At 37.8% G+C, this 21,681-nt stretch overlaps 2 protein-coding genes across 2 annotated transcripts in view; one reads left to right on the top strand and one right to left on the bottom strand.

Moving 5' to 3' along the window:
- Positions 1 to 4,889, top strand: part of LOC135206989 (uncharacterized) — an 8,560-nt gene extending 3,671 nt beyond the window's left edge. The window contains exons 3-7 of the mRNA XM_064238604.1: positions 463 to 684; positions 1,152 to 1,382; positions 1,670 to 1,951; positions 2,520 to 2,644; positions 3,097 to 4,889. Of these exons, the coding sequence (XP_064094674.1) occupies positions 463 to 684; positions 1,152 to 1,382; positions 1,670 to 1,951; positions 2,520 to 2,644; positions 3,097 to 3,187 (951 nt within the window). The 3' untranslated portion in view covers positions 3,188 to 4,889. The remainder of the gene's footprint in view (positions 1 to 462; positions 685 to 1,151; positions 1,383 to 1,669; positions 1,952 to 2,519; positions 2,645 to 3,096) is intronic.
- Positions 4,890 to 5,133: 244 nt separating this feature from the next.
- Positions 5,134 to 20,280, bottom strand: LOC135206990 (uncharacterized). Its single transcript, XM_064238605.1, has 7 exons — positions 20,198 to 20,280; positions 16,468 to 16,714; positions 15,383 to 15,607; positions 13,029 to 13,259; positions 7,847 to 8,128; positions 7,221 to 7,348; positions 5,134 to 5,658 (listed from the first exon to the last, which is right to left on the bottom strand). Exons 2-7 carry the CDS (start codon positions 16,702 to 16,704, stop codon positions 5,553 to 5,555), a joined length of 1,209 nt encoding a protein of 402 aa, XP_064094675.1. The 5' UTR covers positions 16,705 to 16,714; positions 20,198 to 20,280; the 3' UTR covers positions 5,134 to 5,552.
- Between the last annotated feature and the right edge of the window lie 1,401 nt (positions 20,281 to 21,681).

The following is a 21,681-nucleotide window of genomic DNA, read 5'->3' as shown; positions in this document are numbered from 1 at the left end:
TTCTAATAACGAACTCAAAATGAGAGAGAGAGAGAGAGAGAGAGAGAGAGAGAGAGAGAGAGAGAGAGAGAGAGAGAGAGAGAGAGAGAGACGCTCCATGCAATCATTCATACCTTTTCTATCACGTTAGTGAAGCCAAGACATTTCCTTGATGAAATGTTTTCAGACACGCACGCATACATGCACACACTTTGGTATAGGTCTAAGCCATAGCTGTTCGTAAACACTGTAAATAGAACCGGTTCTGATTATTAATATTAATTTCCACTTTAAGACTTTTCCATTTGAAATGGTGTCACCAGCAGGTAATCTGACATCAGAGAGTCCTTCTCCAGCTAAAGTTAGCTATTTTCCAGTTACCCAACTCTTTCTGGTGAGGAGTGGCTGGTAACCAGTGGGCTACAGGGACCATAGTACTATCATGATTGTTATTTTTATCACCATCATTACTATCACTCAAAGGGCAAACTCCCCTGGTGGGACGGAGGCCAGTGCATCTGCGACAGCAGGGGAAGTTGCAAGTCCCTCCATCCTTACCTTCGCCAAACCGAGACCAAGAAGACGAAAGGTACTACGTGCGGCCAAAGAGCGGCAGCTGACGGAGACGAGCAGCGAGTCATCAGTCTCTCGCTTTATGGAGAGAATCCTGGCTACTGGAATGGGCTGCCGGAAATTTTGTCACAGGTAAGGATGGATCTTTCCGTTCTTATTTTTTTTTTGCAAGTCGAAGTTAAAGGTATAAGAGCTCTCGTTCGTACAAAGCAATTTATATCAGTCTCACAAAAAAGGCCTTGCAATTTCTTTTTCTTTCTCTCCAGTAAAATTTCTTGTCTAAGTCGCACGTTCATCTCTATTTGAAAATAATAAGAGCAATAATGTAAATGGTAGATATGAACATTTTTTTGTGGATGTTTGCAACCACAGCTACTATTTATTGCCTTGTATATACGCAGTGCTTGTTTGTAATGGATACCCATGTGTACATTTACTTAGGTCTTATCGACTGCCGGTTTGCACGATATTGTTACTTTTGTCCAAGTTGTGAGAATAATTGCAATATGACCCGATGATTAGAGAACTGCTTAAGAGACAACAGTTTATTTGTTGCTGATTGGTAATCGTTTATAACCACCAATATTGGTTTAGCGCAGGCGAGACTCCTGTATCCAGAATGGAAAGTCTGGCTATACACGAATCCACGAAGCAGGATGAAGGTTCTTTGTCCGCTGTTGCAGAAGCACGACCACCTTCGAATTTGCGATGTCACTAATCTGCCCCAACCCCTTTCCAACATTTCTAAGGTTAATCCTATGTTTTGGAGGATTGCCCCTCTAGGGGATCCCAAGGTAGGATCTTTGCTCGTCAGGGATTCCGATTCCAAGGTAAGTCCATACATTCCAACGGTTTCATACGTGCTTCCCTGTTACCCATTTCAGTTCAGTTGAATAGGTTCTTCTAGTTTACTCAATATAACTTTGTTGATTATTATTAATATTCTTTTAGTTTGCTCAATATAACTTTGTTGATTATTATTAATATTCTTTTAGTTTGCTCAATATAACTTTGTAATCTTATTAATATTAACAAAGTCGATTCGTTTAGCCTTTAGTACCAATTTGGAATTCAAGTGTTGCGAGGGACAGGCATAACAATTTCAAAATTGCCGCAGTTGACAGAGCGCGAACAGAAGGCCGTCCAGGAATGGCTGGAATCTGGGAAGACATTTCACGTCATGAGAGACCACCCCCAGCACACCACACCCATTTTAGGCGGGATGTGGGGAGCCAGATGGGGCCGCCAATCGCTCCCTCGTAACTCGTCCCGTGAGGAGAACAGCCTCTCGTCCTCGCATCAGGCTCTCCGCGCCAGGAGTCTGAGACGGATCAGAAACAAGATATTCGTCGAGGCATATAATGACAGGGCTTACGGCTCTGATCAGGTGCTGCTCGCGGTGAGTTTTGTCAGTTTACTATGCAAGCAGAATTACGTCATGCGATACAAAACTTCAACCAAGTCACACTTGTTTATGGGTGGAAGGAAAAATTACCGTTTTCCTAAATTCTAGCCTAAAGCAACAGAAAATTCACGCAGTTCGCTAGTTTTTAGTGTTATTATTTTCATTAGCCATAATTCTATGGAGAAAATTATGGGGATCATTAACTTTCTACCCAAACTAACGCAGAATGAACCTCTATCAGTGGAAAATATAAGGGGAAATGAACACACGTGAAAAACAATTAAAATTCTAAACAAATGAATATCTACGGTGAGAAAAAAGTCATTTCAAGCACTACTGATCTACTGAAAAGGAAGCTTTTCAGTAGATCTGGATGTGGCTCCAAGCGTTCTCTCTCTCTCTCTCTCTCTCTCTCTCTCTCTCTCTCTCTCTCTCTCTCTCTCTCTCTCTCTCTCTCTCTCGGCTTCAGTGGGGTGTTTGGAGTATGTAGTACTCTTTGAGTACGTTCAATGCATATATGCAGTAAATCCATTAGCAACTGTTTCCCTTTTCCAACCTCCAGAGGATTCTGTGGCCTTCGATGTGGTCAGTGATGGCTCACGACAGCTTCTACTGCGAGGTCTATAGCTCCGGTTGGAGACCTTGGCCGACGGAGAGGGTCAACGGCTCTTTCGTGGGTCTCCCAAGGTCAGTTTTCTTCAGTTCTTCCTTCAAGGTTTTGTTCCCAACGGATATACCGTCCACAGTACCCGCTACATGTCCCAATAATGTTTCCTTGTAGTGTCCCCAAAACCTCCGGCAACATTACTTTCTACCTGATACTTTTTATATTTAACTGTTAAACTGATTCTATAATGAAGTTCTCCAATCATTGTACTCCTACAGTAATTTCTATAATAATTTGGGCGCAACCAACTCATACCGTCCATTTTCTAATACCTTGTTATAAGGTGGCCTTTGTAGTCTACATTTATAAATGATTTTTACATGCAGTGTGATCCAAGGTGGTCTGCTGACTTTTCCTTCGTGAGATCACTAGAAGAAGATTGATTATATGATGAGATACAGGAGTGGGGGCTGATTGAATACATAATCAATCTTTTTTGCTAGAGGATGATTACAACTTACTCTCTTTTCAGATATCGTAGAGAATATGCCAACATCACGCTGGACAAAGAATGTCCCCTAGCCTGTCGACCTCCAAATCACCTCAATTGGCTATATTGCTGACTTGGATTTTTCTCGTCACATTTCACTCATTTATTTATTATTATTTTTTACGAAGCAATAGAAACTAACTGCTGATATTTAAAAAAATGCTTTGAATTTAAATGATAGACTATAACCTCCTTTTCTTAGGCCTACAGTAAGTCAGGTGTTTCCAAAAGCAGTTTGAATGAAAAGCTGACAATATGTACATACAGCAATCTTTCGATTATATGGATTAACAGAGCCAAGGACCTTTTGGATAAGATAAAAATTCGAATAGTCGCATAAAACTCCACGGGATCTAAAACGCCATCTCCGTATCTTTAGGCACCACTTATCTTGTCAATATCACACATATGGCTAAACACTCAATAAGCTTTTAAACAACCACCAAGAATCAATTAGCTAGGTTATTTTCCCTTAACTGTAACAAAATATACTGTATAAATACCGTCTGTAGAAAGAAGCTGAACCCCTTTTGTTTGTTTGTATGGTGCTTTTACGTTGCATGGAACCAGTGGTTATTCAGCAACGGGACCAACGGCTTTACGTGACTTCCGAACCACGTCGAGAGTGAACTTCTATCACCAGAAATACACATCTCTCACTCCTCAATGGAATGGCCGAAAATCGAACCCGCGACCACCGAGGTGGGACGCTAATACCATACCAACCACGCCGCTGAACCCCTTTTCTTCTCTGGCATGCAACATTTAAATTAATTAACCGACAACCCATGGTGACCTACCGACTGCTTCGTAAATTGCAGTCGAAATTCACTAGGCAAGCCCTCAATATAGAGATGTTTAATATTTAAGCCTATGAAATAACAAACATATTATTGGACTTATCTGGTTCCTTTCTGAATGGCTCCAGAGGCGGAGGAGTTTCTTATACACCATAACACCACCTATGTCGAAGTAGTGTCCCAAGCCAACTGGTTAGTGGTTACACCGTTACTGACGTTTGCTGCTCTAGGCTAAGCCATATAGTCGTGAAAAGCCAATGTTGTCTCGTACGCAATTCTAACTTATTTCCTATTCGTGAATATTAAGAGTTATTATATAGATTATTTCAGTTTATACAAATATGACTTCATTTTATTACGAATAGATATTTAATAATAATTAATCACTTTGTTTCATCTAATAATGGATAACGACACGACTTGAACGGTAGTTAAGAATCGCGTAACTAATTTATCCAACGAAGTCTTGAGCACCGTTAACCAGCTTAAACAGCAACACGTTAATATTCATTTAGAATTGCTACGTAATCGAAGCTCGTATTTATTCAGCATTACTGAACAAGGCAATATATTTAAACGATATGTTTATTTATAAGACTTAACAAATGAATAGTTATACATCCTTAACCACCCATTATTAGTATTTAATAATTGCATTCATTAGTGTTCATCTTAGGCCATGGGAGATTTTTATTATACCTTTTAAGTTTAAATCAATACGATTTGATTATCTCATTGCATTGTTCACATTACTAGTGTGAGCTTGAAAAATGTAAAATAAACTACGAAAGTACTCAAATTCCTCAGTTACTCACCACTGTTGTAACTCCAAAGACAGACAAGTGTATTATTAATGTCAGGTTACTGAATCCAGCAATAAGGAGGACTAATAATTCGCAAACAGTATTAACTTCTCCGGGTGTGGTCATTTTGGCTAATTTACAAACAATAACAACGATTTATAAGGATGTTCCAGTCTCAGCCATTCATACCTTTACGAGGAACTTTTCTGGTTTTCATTATTGTTTTCATTATTCAGGACATGAATAACAATCGAGCCAATCTTGTAGTTTTTGCGTGACATGGCTGGAGAAAAATGACTGAGTGGGTGATAATGATTTGAGAGGACACAGGGGAGACAGGATTTAAGCTCTTGTGATGTAGATTTCTAACAAATATTTATTGAGATCATATACCATACGTTTCTCTTAAGCTAGTTAGGAAGTTAAAACATGGGGAAAAAAAGGGTGGTATCACTTTTGAGATTCACAGCGTAGGTGACAGAGTGTATTTTGTGGTGGAAGAGAACGTGTTCTCTGGGACTAGATTTGCAACAATGTATCTACACCTATATATCTATTATATTCAGAGAGAAAGATAACAAAAAATTCAACACCGCATAATATTATACAACGAAACATTTTGAGATCACTTTTACTTAGTGGTCGCTATTGACAAGAAAAAATAAAAAAATAAAGTTTACTTGGCGTCTGGATCTGAAAACCTTTCAGAAATCCAGGCTTTTTCCCGTGTAACGAAGACATATATTGGTGTTGTTGTTGTTGTAGACTAAGCTGGCCTTATGCCAGCACGGGCCCTTGCTCATAGAGCAGCCCTTAGAGACATAGACTCCAATCCTTATGAATTGGAAACGACGTCATTAACAGTACTCCCAATCAGATGGTCGGGAGGTCGGCATTCACGGGGACACTTGGCAGTTAAGGGCGTCTGTCTTCCTCTGTACCTGGAAAGGATAAAACAATGACTACCTGAAGCTGCACATCCTGGAAATTCTCTGTACCTGGAAAAGATGAGGTAATGATTATGCCAGTATAGTTATACGTCCTGGAAGTCCTTATTGACTGGAACGGTAAAGGTAATGACGATGCGGTGCATGCAGTTATGCTCAAAGAAATCCTTGGTATACCTATGTCCTGGAAATTCATGGAACATGGAAAAGACAAATCAATGAGTGTGCCTATTGGTATACGTAATGGAAATCCTTGGCACATAAGGAAACAGTGCAGTAACTATGACAGCAGTTATATGTTCTGGAAATCCCTGGTAGTACCTGGAAATTGTGGGTAAGGCTGTGGCTAACCCTACTGGAATTTTATGGTGAAAACTAACGAAAAACCAGCAATCGGCACAAACAAAGAACATGAAGTCCGCCTAGGAAACTTGGTTATTTTTAAAAAAATATAAAAAGTAGTTTCAGTGGCAAACGAGTGAGTCACAGGAAAAAAAATCTATCCACAACTGAATGACAATATTTGCCAAAATACAGGGTGTCCATAAAGTCCCAGTACCATTGAAAGTATTTATTGCTTGTAATGGTACTGAGACTTTATGGACACCCTGTATAATATCAGTAGAAGTAACGAGAATAATCATCTTTATATAAGGAGAGTCAACTTCTTTTCACTGAGAAAAAAAGTAAACATCTACTAGATTTCGTTTACCATTAATATATTTATGACTAAATCATACTGTTAGAAATATATGCATTTCATTTTTAATCTTCGGCTTTCCAGCAATCTTGTAGTTTCTGCATGACACGGATAGCGAAAAATTGCGACATTAAGTGGGTGATAATAATCTGTAATCAAGCTAAGACGCCATCAGAACCTTGCATGCAATATCCTTCTACCTTCTGGAACTTAGTATGTCAACTTTTGTGAACTTTTGGTACTTTTTTTTTATTTTTTTTTTTTTTTACTCAATGAATAACTGAACTTTGAATTTACCTATTGAATTTGGTCATCTCCCGAACTTGATAACTTTATTGAACTCTTAATTTCTGTTATTTTCTGACAGACATTGAGTTTAGCAGTAGTGTACTATTTTTAAAAAACAGCGAAAAAAATCCGTTAGTTAAATTAGCCCTTTTCTGCCACTTTTAGGCGCAGTGGGCTTGGATTTTATTTTTTTTTGTTATTTTTTTATTTATTTTTTTTTTTGGTGACACTGCAAAAAGCCTAAACGATTTTAAATATTTCCTAAATTTTTTTCTGATAGTGGGGACTGAACCTATAGGCCCATGCCATGCCAGTTTCTGAGGAACAGATAAAAATGTCTGTGAATCTAACTAGATCCTACTTTCTTTGGACCTATAAAACTGAAGTGTTTGTTTGTTTGTATGGTGTTTTTACGTTGCATGGAACCAGTGGTTATTCAGCAACGGGACCAACCAACGGCTTTACGTGACTTCCGAACCACGTCGAGAGTGATGAACTTCTATCACCAGAAATACAGAAATACACATCTCTCATACCTCGATGGAATATGAAACTGAAGTGAACTAACCAAGTGTTTCCTACGAAAGTGCCATTGTGTCGCCGAGTGGGCCACGGTCTCCATCCGGAAGGGAATTTCGTGCAGTAATAACTGTCGTGGGCCACGACGTTGCCAACCATCTCCGGCCATAGCACCCTCTGTGGATTCAAATGAAGACAAGTTTTTTTTTTTTTTTTTTTTTTTTTTTTGTTTTTTTTTTTTTTTTTTTTTAGAGCCTTTCTAAATTGTCTGAATTCGATAAAAGCAATATATGCTACGAAATAAAATCAGCAACTGGTGGGAATAATTTATAGTGACTGGAGCTTTGCTAAAGACGAAATAGATCGAGAAAACTTATATCGTTAGATATTATCTGAAAATTCAAACTGCTTCCAAATGATAGCATGGCGTCTTGTCTTGTTCACCTGTCTCCTCCTCAAGACTGTTATGATAACTTAAAAACTCATGCAGGTCTCACACCTGGTAGAAAGGTTGAACGTAGGCTGAACGTCCTGGTCATATTAATAATAAAAAAAAAACATGCATTAATTAGCAAAAACACAACCTTAGCCGCCTGGGAAAAGAAGCAATGGGTCACGATAAGGCTTAATAAAACTTCAAAGCCCACGGAACGACAGGAAAGGAACTCGTCTCACCTTCAGTATCGCCTGATCAATCCCGTGGTACAGATTTTTCGAGGCCATCACGAGCATCCTGTTCCTCATCTTCTGGAGGGCTTCCAGAGACGGGGGGCTGGACGAGAGCAGCCTCGCCACGAAGTCGGTGGACGACTTATTCCTCTGGCTATGGATGTCCCATCTGGCGCCCCACATGCCAGCCAAAATTTGCGCCAGGTGACCTGGGTGGTCTCTCATCAAGTGGAACATCTTGCTGGACGACAACCATTCCAGAACAGCGGTCTGCTCTCGTTCCATGAACTGCAACATTTAGTTATTATTAGTTATTGTTATTATTATTATTATTATTATTATTATATTAGTTATTATTGTCTATCACAGTCCTCCAATTCGGCTGGATGGTATTTACAGTGTGGGGTTCCAGGTTGCATCCTGCCTCCTTAGGAGTCCATCACTTTTCTTACTATGTGCGCCGTTTCCAGAATCACACTCTTCTGCATGAGTCCTGGAGCTACTTCAGCCTATAGTTTATTATTATTATTATTATTATTATTATTATTATTATTCTTTTTTTTTTGTTCAATCACAGTCCTCCAATTCGACTGGGTGATATTTATAGTGTGGGGTTCCGGGTTGCATCCTGCCTCCTTAGGAGTCCATCACTTTTCTTACTATGTGCGCCGTTTCTGGGATCACACTCTTCTGCATGAGTCCTGGAGCTACTTCAGCCTCTAGTTTTTCTAGATTCCTTTTCAGGGATCTTGGGATTGTGCCTAGTGCTTCTATGATTATGGGTACAATTTCCACTGGCATATCCCATATCCTTCTTATTTCTATTTTCAGATCTTGATACTTATCCATTTTTTCCCTCTCTTTCTCTTCAACTCTGGTGTCCCATGGTATTGCGACATCAAAGAGTGAAACATTCTTCTTGACTTTGTCAATCAACGTCACGTCTGGTCTATTTGCACGTATCACCCTATCTGTTCTGATACCTTAGTCTCAGAGGATCTTTGCCTGATCGTTTTCTATCACTCCTTCAGTTGGTGCTCGTACTACCTATTACTGCAAGGTACCTGATGTTTCTTGCACAGGCTCCAGTGGAGGGCTTTTGCCACTGAATCATGCCTCATTTTGTACTGGTTCTGTGCAAGTGCCGGGCATTCGCTTGCTATGTGGTTTATGGTTTCATTTTTCGTATTGCACTTCCTACATATGGGAGAGATGTTATTTCCGTCTATCGTATTTTGAACATATCTGGTTCTTAGGGCCTGATCTTGTGCCGCTGTTATCATTCCTTCAGTTTCCTTCTTTAGCTCTCCCCTCTGTAGCCATTGCCATGTATCATCGCTGGCTAGTTCTTTAGTCTGTCTCATGTATTGTCCGTGCATTGGTTTGTTGTGTCAGCCCTCTGTTCTGTTTGTAATTCTCCTGTCTCTGTATATTTCTGGGTCTTCGTCTACTTTTATTAGTCCTTCTTCCCATGCACTCTTTAGCCACTCGTCTTCACTGGTTTTCAGATATTGCCCCAGTGCTCTGTTCTCGATGTTGACGCAGTCCTCTATACTTAGTAGTCCTCTCCCTCCTTCCTTTCTTGTTATGTATAATCTGTTCGTATTTGCTCTTGGGTGTAGTGCTTTGTGTATTGTCATATGTTTCCTGGTTTTCTGATCTATGCTGCGGAGTTCTGCCTTCGTCCATTCCACTATTCCTGCGCTGTATCTGATTACTGGCACTGCCCATGTGTTTATGGCTTTTATCATATTTCCGGCGTTGAGTTTTGACTTGAGTATCGCCTTGAGCCTCTGCATATATTCTTTCCTGATCGTGTCCTTCATCTCTTGGTGTTTTATATCCCCTCCTTCCATTATTCCCAGGTATTTGTATCTAGTCTTATCTATGTGTTTGATGTTGCTCCCATCTGGTAGCTTTATCTCTTCAGTTCTCGTTACTTTGCCTTTTTGTATGTTATTATTATTATTATTTATTTATTTTTTGCTCTATCACAGTCCTCCAATTCGACTGGGTGGTATTTATAGTGTGGGGTTCCGGGTTGCATCCTGCCTCCTTAGGAGTCCATCACTTTTCTTACTATGTGCGCCGTTTCTAGGATCACACTCTTCTGCATGAGTCTTGGAGCTACTTTAGCCTCTAGTTTTTCTAGATTCCTTTTCATGGATCTTGGGATTGTGCCTAGTGCTCCTATGATTATGGGTACAATTTCCACTGGCATATCCCATATCCTTCTTATTTCTATTTTCAGATCTTGATACTTATCCACTTTTTCCCTCTCTTTCTCTTCAACTCTGGTGTCCCATGGTATTGCGACATCAATGAGTGATACTTTCTTCTTGACCTTGTCAATCAACATCACGTCTGGTCTGTTTGCACGTATCACCCTATCCGTTCTGATACCATAGTCCCAGAGGATCTTTGCCTGATCGTTTTCTATCACTCCCTCAGGTTGGTGCTCGTACCACTTATTACTGCAAGGTAGCTGATGTTTCTTGCACAGGCTCCAGTGGAGGGCTTTTGCCACTGAATCAGGCCTCTTTTTGTACTGGTTCTGTGCAAGTGCCGGGCATTCGCTTGCTATGTGGTTTATGGTTTCATTTTTCGTATTGCACTTCCTACATATGGGAGAGATGTTATTTCCGTCTATTGTTCTTTGAACATATCTGGTTCTTAGGGCCTGATCTTGTGCCGCTGTTATCATTCCTTCAGTTTCCTTCTTTAGCTCTACCCTCTGTAGCCATTGCCATGTGTCATCGCTGGCTAGTTCTTTAGTCTGTCTCATGTATTGTCCGTGCATTGGTTTGTTGTGCCAGTCCTCTGTTCTGTCTGTCATTCTCCTGTCTCTGTATATTTCTGGGTCTTCGTCTACTTTTATTAGTCCTTCTTCCCATGCACTCTTTAGCCACTCGTCTTCACTGGTTTTCAGATATTGCCCCAGTGCTCTGTTCTCGATGTTGACGCAGTCCTCTATACTTAGTAGTCCTCTCCCTCCTTCCTTTCGTGTTATGTATAGTATGTCCGTATTTGCTCTTGGGTGTAGTGCTTTGTGTATTGTCATATGTTTCCTGGTTTTCTGATCTATGTTGCGGAGTTCTGCCTTTGTCCATTCCACTATTCCTGCGCTGTATCTGATTACTGGCACTGCCCATGTGTTTATGGCTTTTATCATATTTCCGGCGTTGAGTTTTGACTTGAGTATCGCCTTGAGTCTCTGCAATATTATTCTTTCCTGATCGTGTCCTTCATTCTCTTGGTGTTTTATATCCCCTCCTTCCATTATTCCCAGGTATTTGTATCCTGTCTCATCTATGTGTTTGATGTTGCTCTCATCTGGTAGCTTTATCCCTTCAGTTCTCGTTACTTTGCCTTTTTGTATGTTGACTAAGGCGCATTTTTCTATTCCAAACTCCATCCTGATGTCCCCAGATACAATCCTTACAGTCTGGATTAGGGTATCTATTTCCTTGATGCTCTTACCATACACCTTGATGTCAACCATGAACATCAGATGGTTGATTCTGTTGCCTCTTTTCTTAAGTTGGTACCCGGCATCCATCTTCTGTAGTACTTTTGTCATGGGAATCATGGCTACTACGAAGAGTAGTGGGGACAGTGAGTCGCCCTATTATTATTATTATTATTATTATTATTATTATTATTATTATTATTATTATTGTTATTACTATTATTCATGAGACCTGATAAAACTTACTTAAATTACGGATGTGCTTTTAACATTTCTTTGTTGTTATTTTATTTTCATCAGTATTAGAATACTACAAACATTCAAAAGGCAAAATTGTAACATCAAACTCAATAAGCAAGCTTCTAGGAAACAGAACGTAACTATGTGAAAAACGGCTTGAGTTTTAACTTTAAATCTTTTATGTCAAAAGTATATTTTAAAGAAAGTAAGAAAAGAATAAGACTATCAGTAAATCAACAGAGATAGATATTAACAAATACTTTACGCGTACTGTACATTCTATACAGTTCTTTAGCTAGATACTATGAAAAGCTTTGGTCTGTTAATGACAAACTGAAACCCCATGAAATCGAAAGACTATAAACACCTTGAAACTGGGAAAACTATGATTTTTGGTTTTTGTTTCTGAAATTTGAGATAACATCAAGTCCATCTCTTTTGCTATACCAGATTTAATGGAAATTAGTATAGAATTATTTGAAACTGACTAGTTAAAACTTATATTTCGAGAAATAATAAATTTAAAACGCACTTGAAAAAAAATAGGACGAGATTGTGTACACCTGATAAAATCTAAAAAATATTTAAAATAAGAAAATTTTGAAAACGCAAACTTTAGAATATATGCGAAGCGCTCACATGACAAGTTTGTATAATATATTTGAACCACTTTTATGACGAGTTTAATATGTATTTGAATTATTTTTTTGAAGCACTTGTCTGGCAGTTTTTAAAATGCATTGACAAAGATGTGAGACGTTCAAATCATATATTGAAAAAGAGTCTGATTCTAAACGTAATTTAGAAAAACGAGGAGGTCATATTCAAATATTCATTCAAAACACTTCACTGCCGCAGTGGTTTCAGCAAAAGGCTAAAAAGTGTTTACACAAGGTCCCCCAAGAGCTGGGAGACACTTAAATCGAACAGTATGGGAAGTGTTCCACTGACTGGTTCCAGCATCCCATAAATAACTTTCGCGCGGTGTTGGTGTGGAAAAAAAAAATGACTAAGTCACCGTTTAAAAAAGCGAACTGGGAATGATTCAGCTGATAAAAATGCTTTTAACAAACCAGTGACAGATTACAACACTTCACAATTGCATTTCGAGGTTTTTGCTTGCGATCATCGCTATAGGCGTTTCGAGTTTTTAAAAAGAAACAAAATTGCTTTTCTATAAAAACATAAGCGGCGAAAATAATGACAGTGATCGTATAGAAGGTGATCGTAACGAAGGTTATAATGTTAAGCAATTCAGTCTCGTGAAAACAAATTGTTAAAAAAATCCACAATCATATATTAAAATATTTAGAAATATAATATATTGTGGATTTTTTAACAAGAAGGTTATAATGGTAATAAGTAGATAAGAAATGGAAAAAAGGACACTTAATTAACAAGAGGGTCATAATGGTATAATTAGATAAGAAATACTAATAATAAAAAAAGGGACACTCAAACAAAAAACGAAAACCTCACCTTCATATCCGAATCTCTGACAATCAGGACATCCACCGTAGGATCTCCCAAGGGACTCAACCTCCACACGGTAGGATATACTCGGCTGATGTTGTAGAGGGGAAAGGGCAGGTTGGTGACGTCACACACTCTGAAGTGCTCGTGCTTATGTAGAAGGGGACACAAGACCGAACTCTTGCCTCGCGGATCTGTGAAAAGCCACACTTTCCATCCCGGGTAGAGGGTCTTCGCCTTTGAAAAAAGAATGCTTGCATCTATCAGAAAGTGTATAAATATGTCGTTATTACGAAACAAAATCCTAAGCGTCTGGATACACACTAGAATCTAATTAAAGCTCCACGAAATTTCGTGGAATTCTCTGCATACCTTTGGAAATCAATATTCTAAAATCTCTGGAACAAACACAATTAGTAAAATAAAGAGTCCAAGAGCTGCCTGCTACAACAGTCACTAACACATGGCTGCAGAATAGCCAACTCATGGAATTACTATAGCTGGTTCACTTAAGGTAGAATCTTGTGTGAGCCCTATGCCTGCGAGATGAGCCCTGTTTGGCGGCCTGTTCTTGGATGAGCCCTGTTCTTGGATGAGCCCTGTTTGGCGGCCGCTGATTGCTGGGAGCTGCCTATGCCTACAGGTACCAGCCAATCAGCGGCCGCCAAACAGGGCTCATCCAAGAATCTCTACCTTAAGTGAACCAGCTATAGTTTCGCAGGTGGAAATTTACCGACATTCATTCAAACTAGATTTTTATCCTTATCTGAGGACATCATGAACTTCCAATACACAATACATAGCGTATAAGAGCCACAACTTTAACGATATAATGAAATGATAAGCAATTTCAATCGTAACTTTGTTTGAGAAAAATTTTATCAATGTAATAATAGACAGGTGAGGGTGATATATTGCATATGTCATTAATGAATCTTAAAACACACACACGCGCACACACGCTCACGCGCGTGCAAGTTATTTCCGAAGTCCAGGTTACTCTTTATACTTCCCCAGCTCTTAAAATACTTCAAGATCTAGAAACAAAAGTTAATGCAATCGTGACATCTGACACACCCTTTCGTAGCCAAGCCCCAAACGAAAACAAGAGAAAGGAAAAGAAACGGATATTTATTGTCTTTATTGTCCTGGCCGCCGTGAGAGTCAAGCAAGAAACCCGAAGGAGGAAGAGAACTGCAAAGTTTTGCAACACGAGGAAGGAAAGGCGTTGCAACTATGCAATCCAAAGATGATCAATTTCTGCAGAGTAATTGTGGCAAGGGGTGGCCCCCCCACCACCTGCAGTGATTGATAGCGAATGCGGTTCCATTTCTAAAGCAGTTATTCACACAAGAGAGCGTGGTCGAAAGTCTTCCGCGCATCACTTTCCCCAAATCGTCAGCTAAGTCATCATGTTTATGAGCGAGTCCCATTGTTGTTGCTATGAGTTCCTGCTGAACTCGGAACCTTAGACGCATGATTTACTCTTCGGCTTCATTTCCTTCTCTCTTTTCTGACTTTAACTTAGCAACCTGATTTTTTTTTATCACTGAATTCACTTTCCACTTCTATTCCCTCAAACACATTAGTTCAAGAATCACCACGAATGTCGAAATGAGGTAGTTGTGTAACACAGTTAAGAGCGAAAGGGGGTCAGAATGATTTTCGAAAGGTACTGAAAAGTGTTTGAGGTTTGTCATCATTTGTCTGCAATTATTACGCTGGTGAGAGATTATAGGAGACAGATTGAAAGGATGAGTGATTTTTTATATAAAATATTTTTCTATTATTCTTACACACGAGAGATTCTGGAATTTTTTCCTAAATAATTCTTTCATAGGAGACAGAGAGATTCTGAAAATATTTACAATGATTCTCATCCCGGAGAGAAATTCTGTAAAATAAACGTTTCTGAAAGAACTTTTGTTAGCTATATTTACCCCGAGACTGATTCTGGAAAAAAATCACTATTTTCACCTTGAAGAACATAGAGCGTCTATTATTCTTACTCTGGAACGAGATTCTGAAAAAAAAAGTCTTTGGTTTTCGTCCTCAGTGATTCTTATCAGTAATTCTTTTCCTTGTCAAGCAAGGTGCATCTTGAAAATGGCATACTTGTGTATATATGTGTATGCATATACATATAGATTGTCCCTATAAACTTGTAAATATCAGTCAATATGTATCAGCCGTATGAAAGATGTCTTAGTTATCAAGACGATATGTCAGGATTTTATACCCAGTGGTTCATATTCCTTGTGGTACAGTTGATCAGTTGATATATTATATATATATATATTATATATAATATATATATATATATATATATATATATATATATATGTATATGTAATTCTTACCATGGAGAGAGATTCTGAAAGCCCCACCCAGTATCCAGGGTTGCTACCGAAGAGTGAGTAACTGATGACCTGCTGGTGGTCGCCATCTGCGAACGCCCTACGACCGCACGTGCCCCTCACGCCGCGCAGTCTCCTAGGGCGCGAGATCTCGTGGGACGGGTCCTTCGGCCGCCAGCTTCCGTCCCCGTCTTGGAGACACCTCCCACCGTCCCACCAAGGCAGGTCCTGTCATGGTAAAGCGAAAGCGTTGTTAGATGTCGTTGCTGTCATTTGTCATGGTTACAGAAAATCAATTCAAAACTAAAAGCCACATGATTATGAAATGCTGTTTCAGAATGGAAATATCACTGCTGATATGAATGGAGGTTTTATACACAAAAGTCTCGTAATTATGAAAAGCAATTTCACAATACTGGTCACCCTACAGTAATGGCAAAAGAGCTTCCATACTAGTGCTGTCATTAAGGATATAACTTGGTAATAATTAAACCAATGATAGATATCACAAAACTCCCAGACACTCTATGGATGACTTTAAGAATAATTCATTTCAGTTTAAAAAAAAAAGGAGAGAAAAAAAAATGGTCGCCTTACAGTAATAGCAAAAGTTTCCATACTAATGCTACTGTCATTAAAGGTATAACTGTGTAATAATTAACCCAATGATAAATTACAGACCTCCCAGACATTCTATGGATAACTTTAAGAATAATTCATTCCAGTTAAAAAAAAATGGTCGCCTTACAGTAATGGCAAAAGGGTTTCTACACTAATGCTGTCATTAAAGATATAACTTGATAATAATTAACCCAATGATAATCACAGACCTCCCAGACATTCTATGGATGACTTTAAGAATAATTCATTTCAGTTGATAATAATAAAAAAAAAGATCCATGGTAATTTGTAAAAATTGTAGGTATACATTTTTGTAATATTTTGTAACATCTTACTTATGTAAATGATATGTAATATTTTTCTAATAATAGAAAAAAATCAGTTTTCAAAAAAGAAAGAAAAAAGAAATCGTGCGCGGCGATTCGATACAGAATGAAATATCACTAAATCTGATGATGAGTACTTACGTCCACGCTGTCACCAGGAGATGACTTCGCAACTACCTTGGTGACTCCGAGACTTCGGTTGTCGCTGTCAGAAGCGTGAGATCTGAACGCCAGATGGGCCGTCTGGCTGCCGGTGATACAGACCGTCGACACTGGAGACCAGCTTCGGCCTACCGTGTAAGCGTAGACGAAGAGGAAAAGCGCTGGTATGGCCGCGTAATATGTCCAGGATCCATGTCGAAAAGGGGGCTTCGCCATTTCTTAATTCCTTTGAAGTACAAAAAATAAATAAATAAATAAAAAAAAATTGAGGCTATGAGTCTAAAATCATTGGGACGTGAAGCAGTGCTTTCAACTGGTATGGCCGTTGGCTCTGAAGGGTCCCATACACTGAACATTATCTGAACGACTGATTGTCTGTATCGTTCGCAAAAACACTGTGTATGGGCTTGTCTAGGTTACTGGCTTGCGACTTAAGTCTGTCATACACAGATCGTTCAATGTATGGGTTTGTCTGCCGATATAACGTTATCGCGCGCTCTCTTCTAGAGATGATGCCATATGTCTTCTCGAAACAAAATCTTTGTTCAGACTGGAATCGGTATGGAGAATGATCGTCTAACGACAATCGTTCAGTGTATGGGGGCTTTAATCATTGGGGATGAAGGCAGATATGGTAGTGTTGACGGCATTTTTTTTAAAGTTTAGGCGGAAATGGAGATGATATAGCTCTCACCTTTGAGTTGTTAAGGGTAATTTTTTAAGTTGAGCACAAATTTAAGAGCTGATGGCGTTCGATCTGGATGGTGAGGGTTTAGAAATGGGACTGATAAGGCTATATAACCTTGCAGACAGTGAAGTAGAATTGTTATTGTTAATTCTCGAAGCAAGACTAAAACATAAGAGCTGAGTATAAAAATCTAATCAGTTGGGATGAAAACCAAAACATGGAGTTAAGGAGGTTAAATATTTAAGCTGAAGCAATGGAAAATGTTACTGCCAGTTACATAGGCTCCAATATAAAGGGATGCGCTGTATGGAGACTCATTGAAGCGTCCACAAGACGCTAGTTTCATTTTACCTTAGTATACCTCTGGGATAGATAAAGGAAGGAGAATAATTTATTCCTCAAAATGATTGATCGCCCTTGAAATGGTCAAAAGCTTGTTGATCACAAATATCCAAAACAGGGTTGCGTAATATTAAATTCCATTATTATTATTATTATTATTATTATTATTATTATTATTATTGTTATTATTATTATTATTATTATTATTATTATTATTATTATTATTATTATTATTATTATTATTACAATCATTGAGGTGACGAAACTCATCACGATAACAGAGGCATATATTCTATGCCACCATGGGAATATTTAGATCCATATCAAGTTGTATTCTACATATAAATATAAATGCATACTATATATATATATATATATATATATATATATATATATATATATATATATATATATATACGTATATATATATATAATATATATATATATATATATATATATATATATATATATATATATATATATAATCTCATGAAGAACTCTTGCAAATCGAATGGCACACTTACGCTATAGTGTTTCTATGAGAGCTGTTCTTCTAGAACAGCAGCACATTATTTATGTCTATCTATCACATTACTCTTTATGTCTATCTATCAGTTGACGATGAAAGGGCAACACACTCACCTGAAAAGTCAATCATCCGCATCTGAAAGCATTTCGCCCTAGAAAACTATCTGCTATGAAAGAATGGGTGACATCGTCATCGAAAGTACTCTGTGAACCACGACACCTGGAGTCATATCGTGACATCCAGGTTTTGAGAAAATAGCTGACTCCTTTCTTTTAATGATCTGCATAACCTATACGTCGTCACCAGCGCCTTCACGCCTCATTCCCGGGCCTGTCATTTTTAGCCTCATGGGACGGGGTTTAGCAAAACGCAAGTTCATCATTTATGATTTGTCAGACCGTGGAGACCGTTATCAGCGCAACGTAGTACTGACTTTGCTTCCCATATTTATCAAAAGACGGTCGCAGCCCTTATTTAATTGTCGCCTAGGTCTAGGAGGTTACCAAGTATTATAGATCTAGTCGCTCTAGGAGGTTAACAAGTACTAGGTCTAGGAGGTTGCCAAGCACTAGGTCTAGTCACTCTAGGAGGTTACCAAGTATTAGGTTTAGGTGGTTACCAATTAATGCTAGGTCTAGGAGGTTACCAAGTACTACTATGTCTAGGAGGTTACCAATTACTACTAGGTCCAGGAGGTTACCAAGCACTAGGTCTAAGGTTACCAAGTACTAGGTCTGGAGGTTACCAAGTATATGAGACCGCTGGCACTTAACTTGAACAGATGCCTTATGCTCAAGGTATCTGTCTATCTATCTGCCTTTCTACCTTATCTATTAATAGCCTTAGACCAGGTATACAGTCTATCTATCTGCCTATCTTATCTATCAATAATAGCCTCAAACCAGGTATATATAGGGTTCGAGTGAGCCTTGATTATCGTAATGAGTTTTTCTCTAAGGCTATTTCTTGGCTTTGTTTTTCATCGTTAACCTACATTCCTTTCAGTATGTTACGAGGTTTAATCACTAGTATTATTCAAGACAAGTTTGGAGACATATCGAGATCCAAATCATTACCGACATGTTGTGTTTTCATCGGTGTTCATCGTATTTTTAGATAGAATAAAACCGATAATATCTATGAGTGACAAATAGCCTGTTTTTAGAGTTGGCCATTCAGCTATTTCTGTCCGTCTAATGTTTAAAAGAAATAGCCCTGCACCATAATATGAGTAATTCGTTATATCATGCTTTTGTTGATGCATTGCTTGTTTGTATGGTGTTTTTACGTTGCATAGAACCAATTGTTATTCAGAAACGGGTTTTTGTTGATATAAATGAAGTATTTGATTTCATAAGTCACGATATTCTTATGAGAAAATGATTAGGTTATGGGGCTCCGGTTGTTTGTGTATAAAATGAATAATCTTTTTTATACAGTTATCCCTTTACCGCTCCAATCGGAGTGTTGTTTACGGGCTGCTCTAGGAGCAAGAGCCCGTGCTGGCATAAGGCCAGCTAAATTAAAACAAAACAACAAATCGGGGAGAGAGAGAGAGAGAGAGAGAGAGAGAGAGAGAGAGAGAGGCTGCTTCCTTTTCAGAAACAAAAGCAAAACATAAATAACTGTCTCCCGCTCTTGGCATTTATAAATGATTATTATTACTATCGCACCCGTTCCGGAACACGACTTCATTTCCCATTGGTCACATGAATACACACAGAAAAAATATATATATATATATATATATATATATATATATACTGGATATAGTATATATATATATATATATATATATATATATATATATATCTATATATATATATATATATATATATATATATATATATATATAGTATATATATATACTATGGGTATAACACTACTCAGTGGTATACTTCATTAGTCAATAGAATTATTATTACTAAATATATATATATATATATATATATATATTATTATATATATATATATATATATATATATTTCAGAGGAATAAATGACTATAAATTAACACAAATCTGACGTTAATTGTAATGATGTAAATATAATAACTAATGATTATTGATTTAATTGAACGCATGTCTTTAATAACAATAAATTAATGGACAATTAAATATACCATAGTTAGTAAAGTGACTTAAACTCACCTTAGCTAGCACAACATATCCGAGAATTCACAAACGGTACTTTCCGCGCGATGATGTGCTACTGACTGCAACCACAGTTCATGACTGACTGAGCTGTTTTAAGCGTCGCGAGAGTTCTTTAAGTTCAGTAGATTGCTAGGTGACAGGTCTTCCTCGTTTGAGTTGCCAATTTTGTCTTTAATAATCCCACGGTAATACTTTCGGTAGCTAGGGATAGGATAGGGAGAGAGAGAGGGAGGGAGAGGGTGGAGATGAGGAAGAAGTATATAAAGAACAGGAAAAGCTTATGATAAAGTTCGGACTTGAACAAGATATTTTTTAAGATTTTCTCTGTCTGAGTTGCCATGTTTTCTCCAGTAAGTATTCTGGTATTCTTCTCTTCTTTTTCTCAGTGGGTTGGTATTTATATTACCAGCGAATATGTAATAGGTGCCAACAACACAAGACCACCACAGGGCTGTGGCTGAGAGTTTCATACAGCATCACACGCTGTACAGTAAACCAGCTTTGATGACTAAAGTTAAGGTTTGAGTAAAAAGACCCGATTTGATTACATAGTTTTATTTAATTCTGTAAGTTTTCATAACTCTTTTTATATATATGTTAGAACAGACTTTCTGTTACCTGCACAAGAAAGACCACTGTGAGAGAGACCTTAGCACGACAGTAAATAATTCATTTAATACTAATACCTTGACGGTAGTTAATAATTATAAATGTTACTATAATATAGACGGCGAAAACTATATGAATTCTGTCGGGAGTCAGTCAATTCGTTTGTTCCTGCGTAGCCTTAGGGCCTTGTGGGATTAAATACTATCTTACCCTGGCAAGAGGTAGCAGTAGGTAGTACTATAGATGACACTTGTGCGCTTTTCTTACCTCTTCATTCCAAGGCTATTCTCCATTAGCGTGGTATGATGGGTTAATAAGTAAATAAATAAATATATAGATAGATAGATAAAATAGCGAAAGGTATGATAGGTTAATATGTAAATGAATAAATATATAGATAGATAGATAAAATAGCGAAAGGTATGATAGGTTAATATGTAAATGAATAAATATATAGATAGATAGATAAAATAGCGAAAGGTATAATAGGTTAATAAGTAAATGAATAAATATACAGATAGATAGATAAAATAGCGAAAGATATGATAGGTTAATAAGTAAATGAATAAATATATAGATAGATAGATAAAATAGCGAAAGGTATGATAGATTAATAAATGAATGAATATATAGATAAAGAAAATAGCAAAAGGAAATCCAATAGGTAAAAAGTTTTATTGGTATAAAATGCATAAAAGGGTAGGAAAAAAATACATAGGTATCCTACACAAAAAACAATATTATAAATATGATAATATATGCTAATAGGTTAGCGGGATATCTCTCAGGCTGTTAGAGTCTGCGTCTTTCTTGATTTAAGAAAAAAATAATAATTAAAAAAATCTTTTCTACACCCACCTATCAAGAGG

This window comes from Macrobrachium nipponense, chromosome 31 (assembly GCF_015104395.2).
Source record: "Macrobrachium nipponense isolate FS-2020 chromosome 31, ASM1510439v2, whole genome shotgun sequence".
In the NCBI taxonomy this organism is placed as follows: domain Eukaryota; kingdom Metazoa; phylum Arthropoda; class Malacostraca; order Decapoda; family Palaemonidae; genus Macrobrachium; species Macrobrachium nipponense.
The sequence above is the reverse complement of the archived record's forward strand: the minus strand, read 5'-3'. Positions and strand labels throughout refer to the sequence as shown.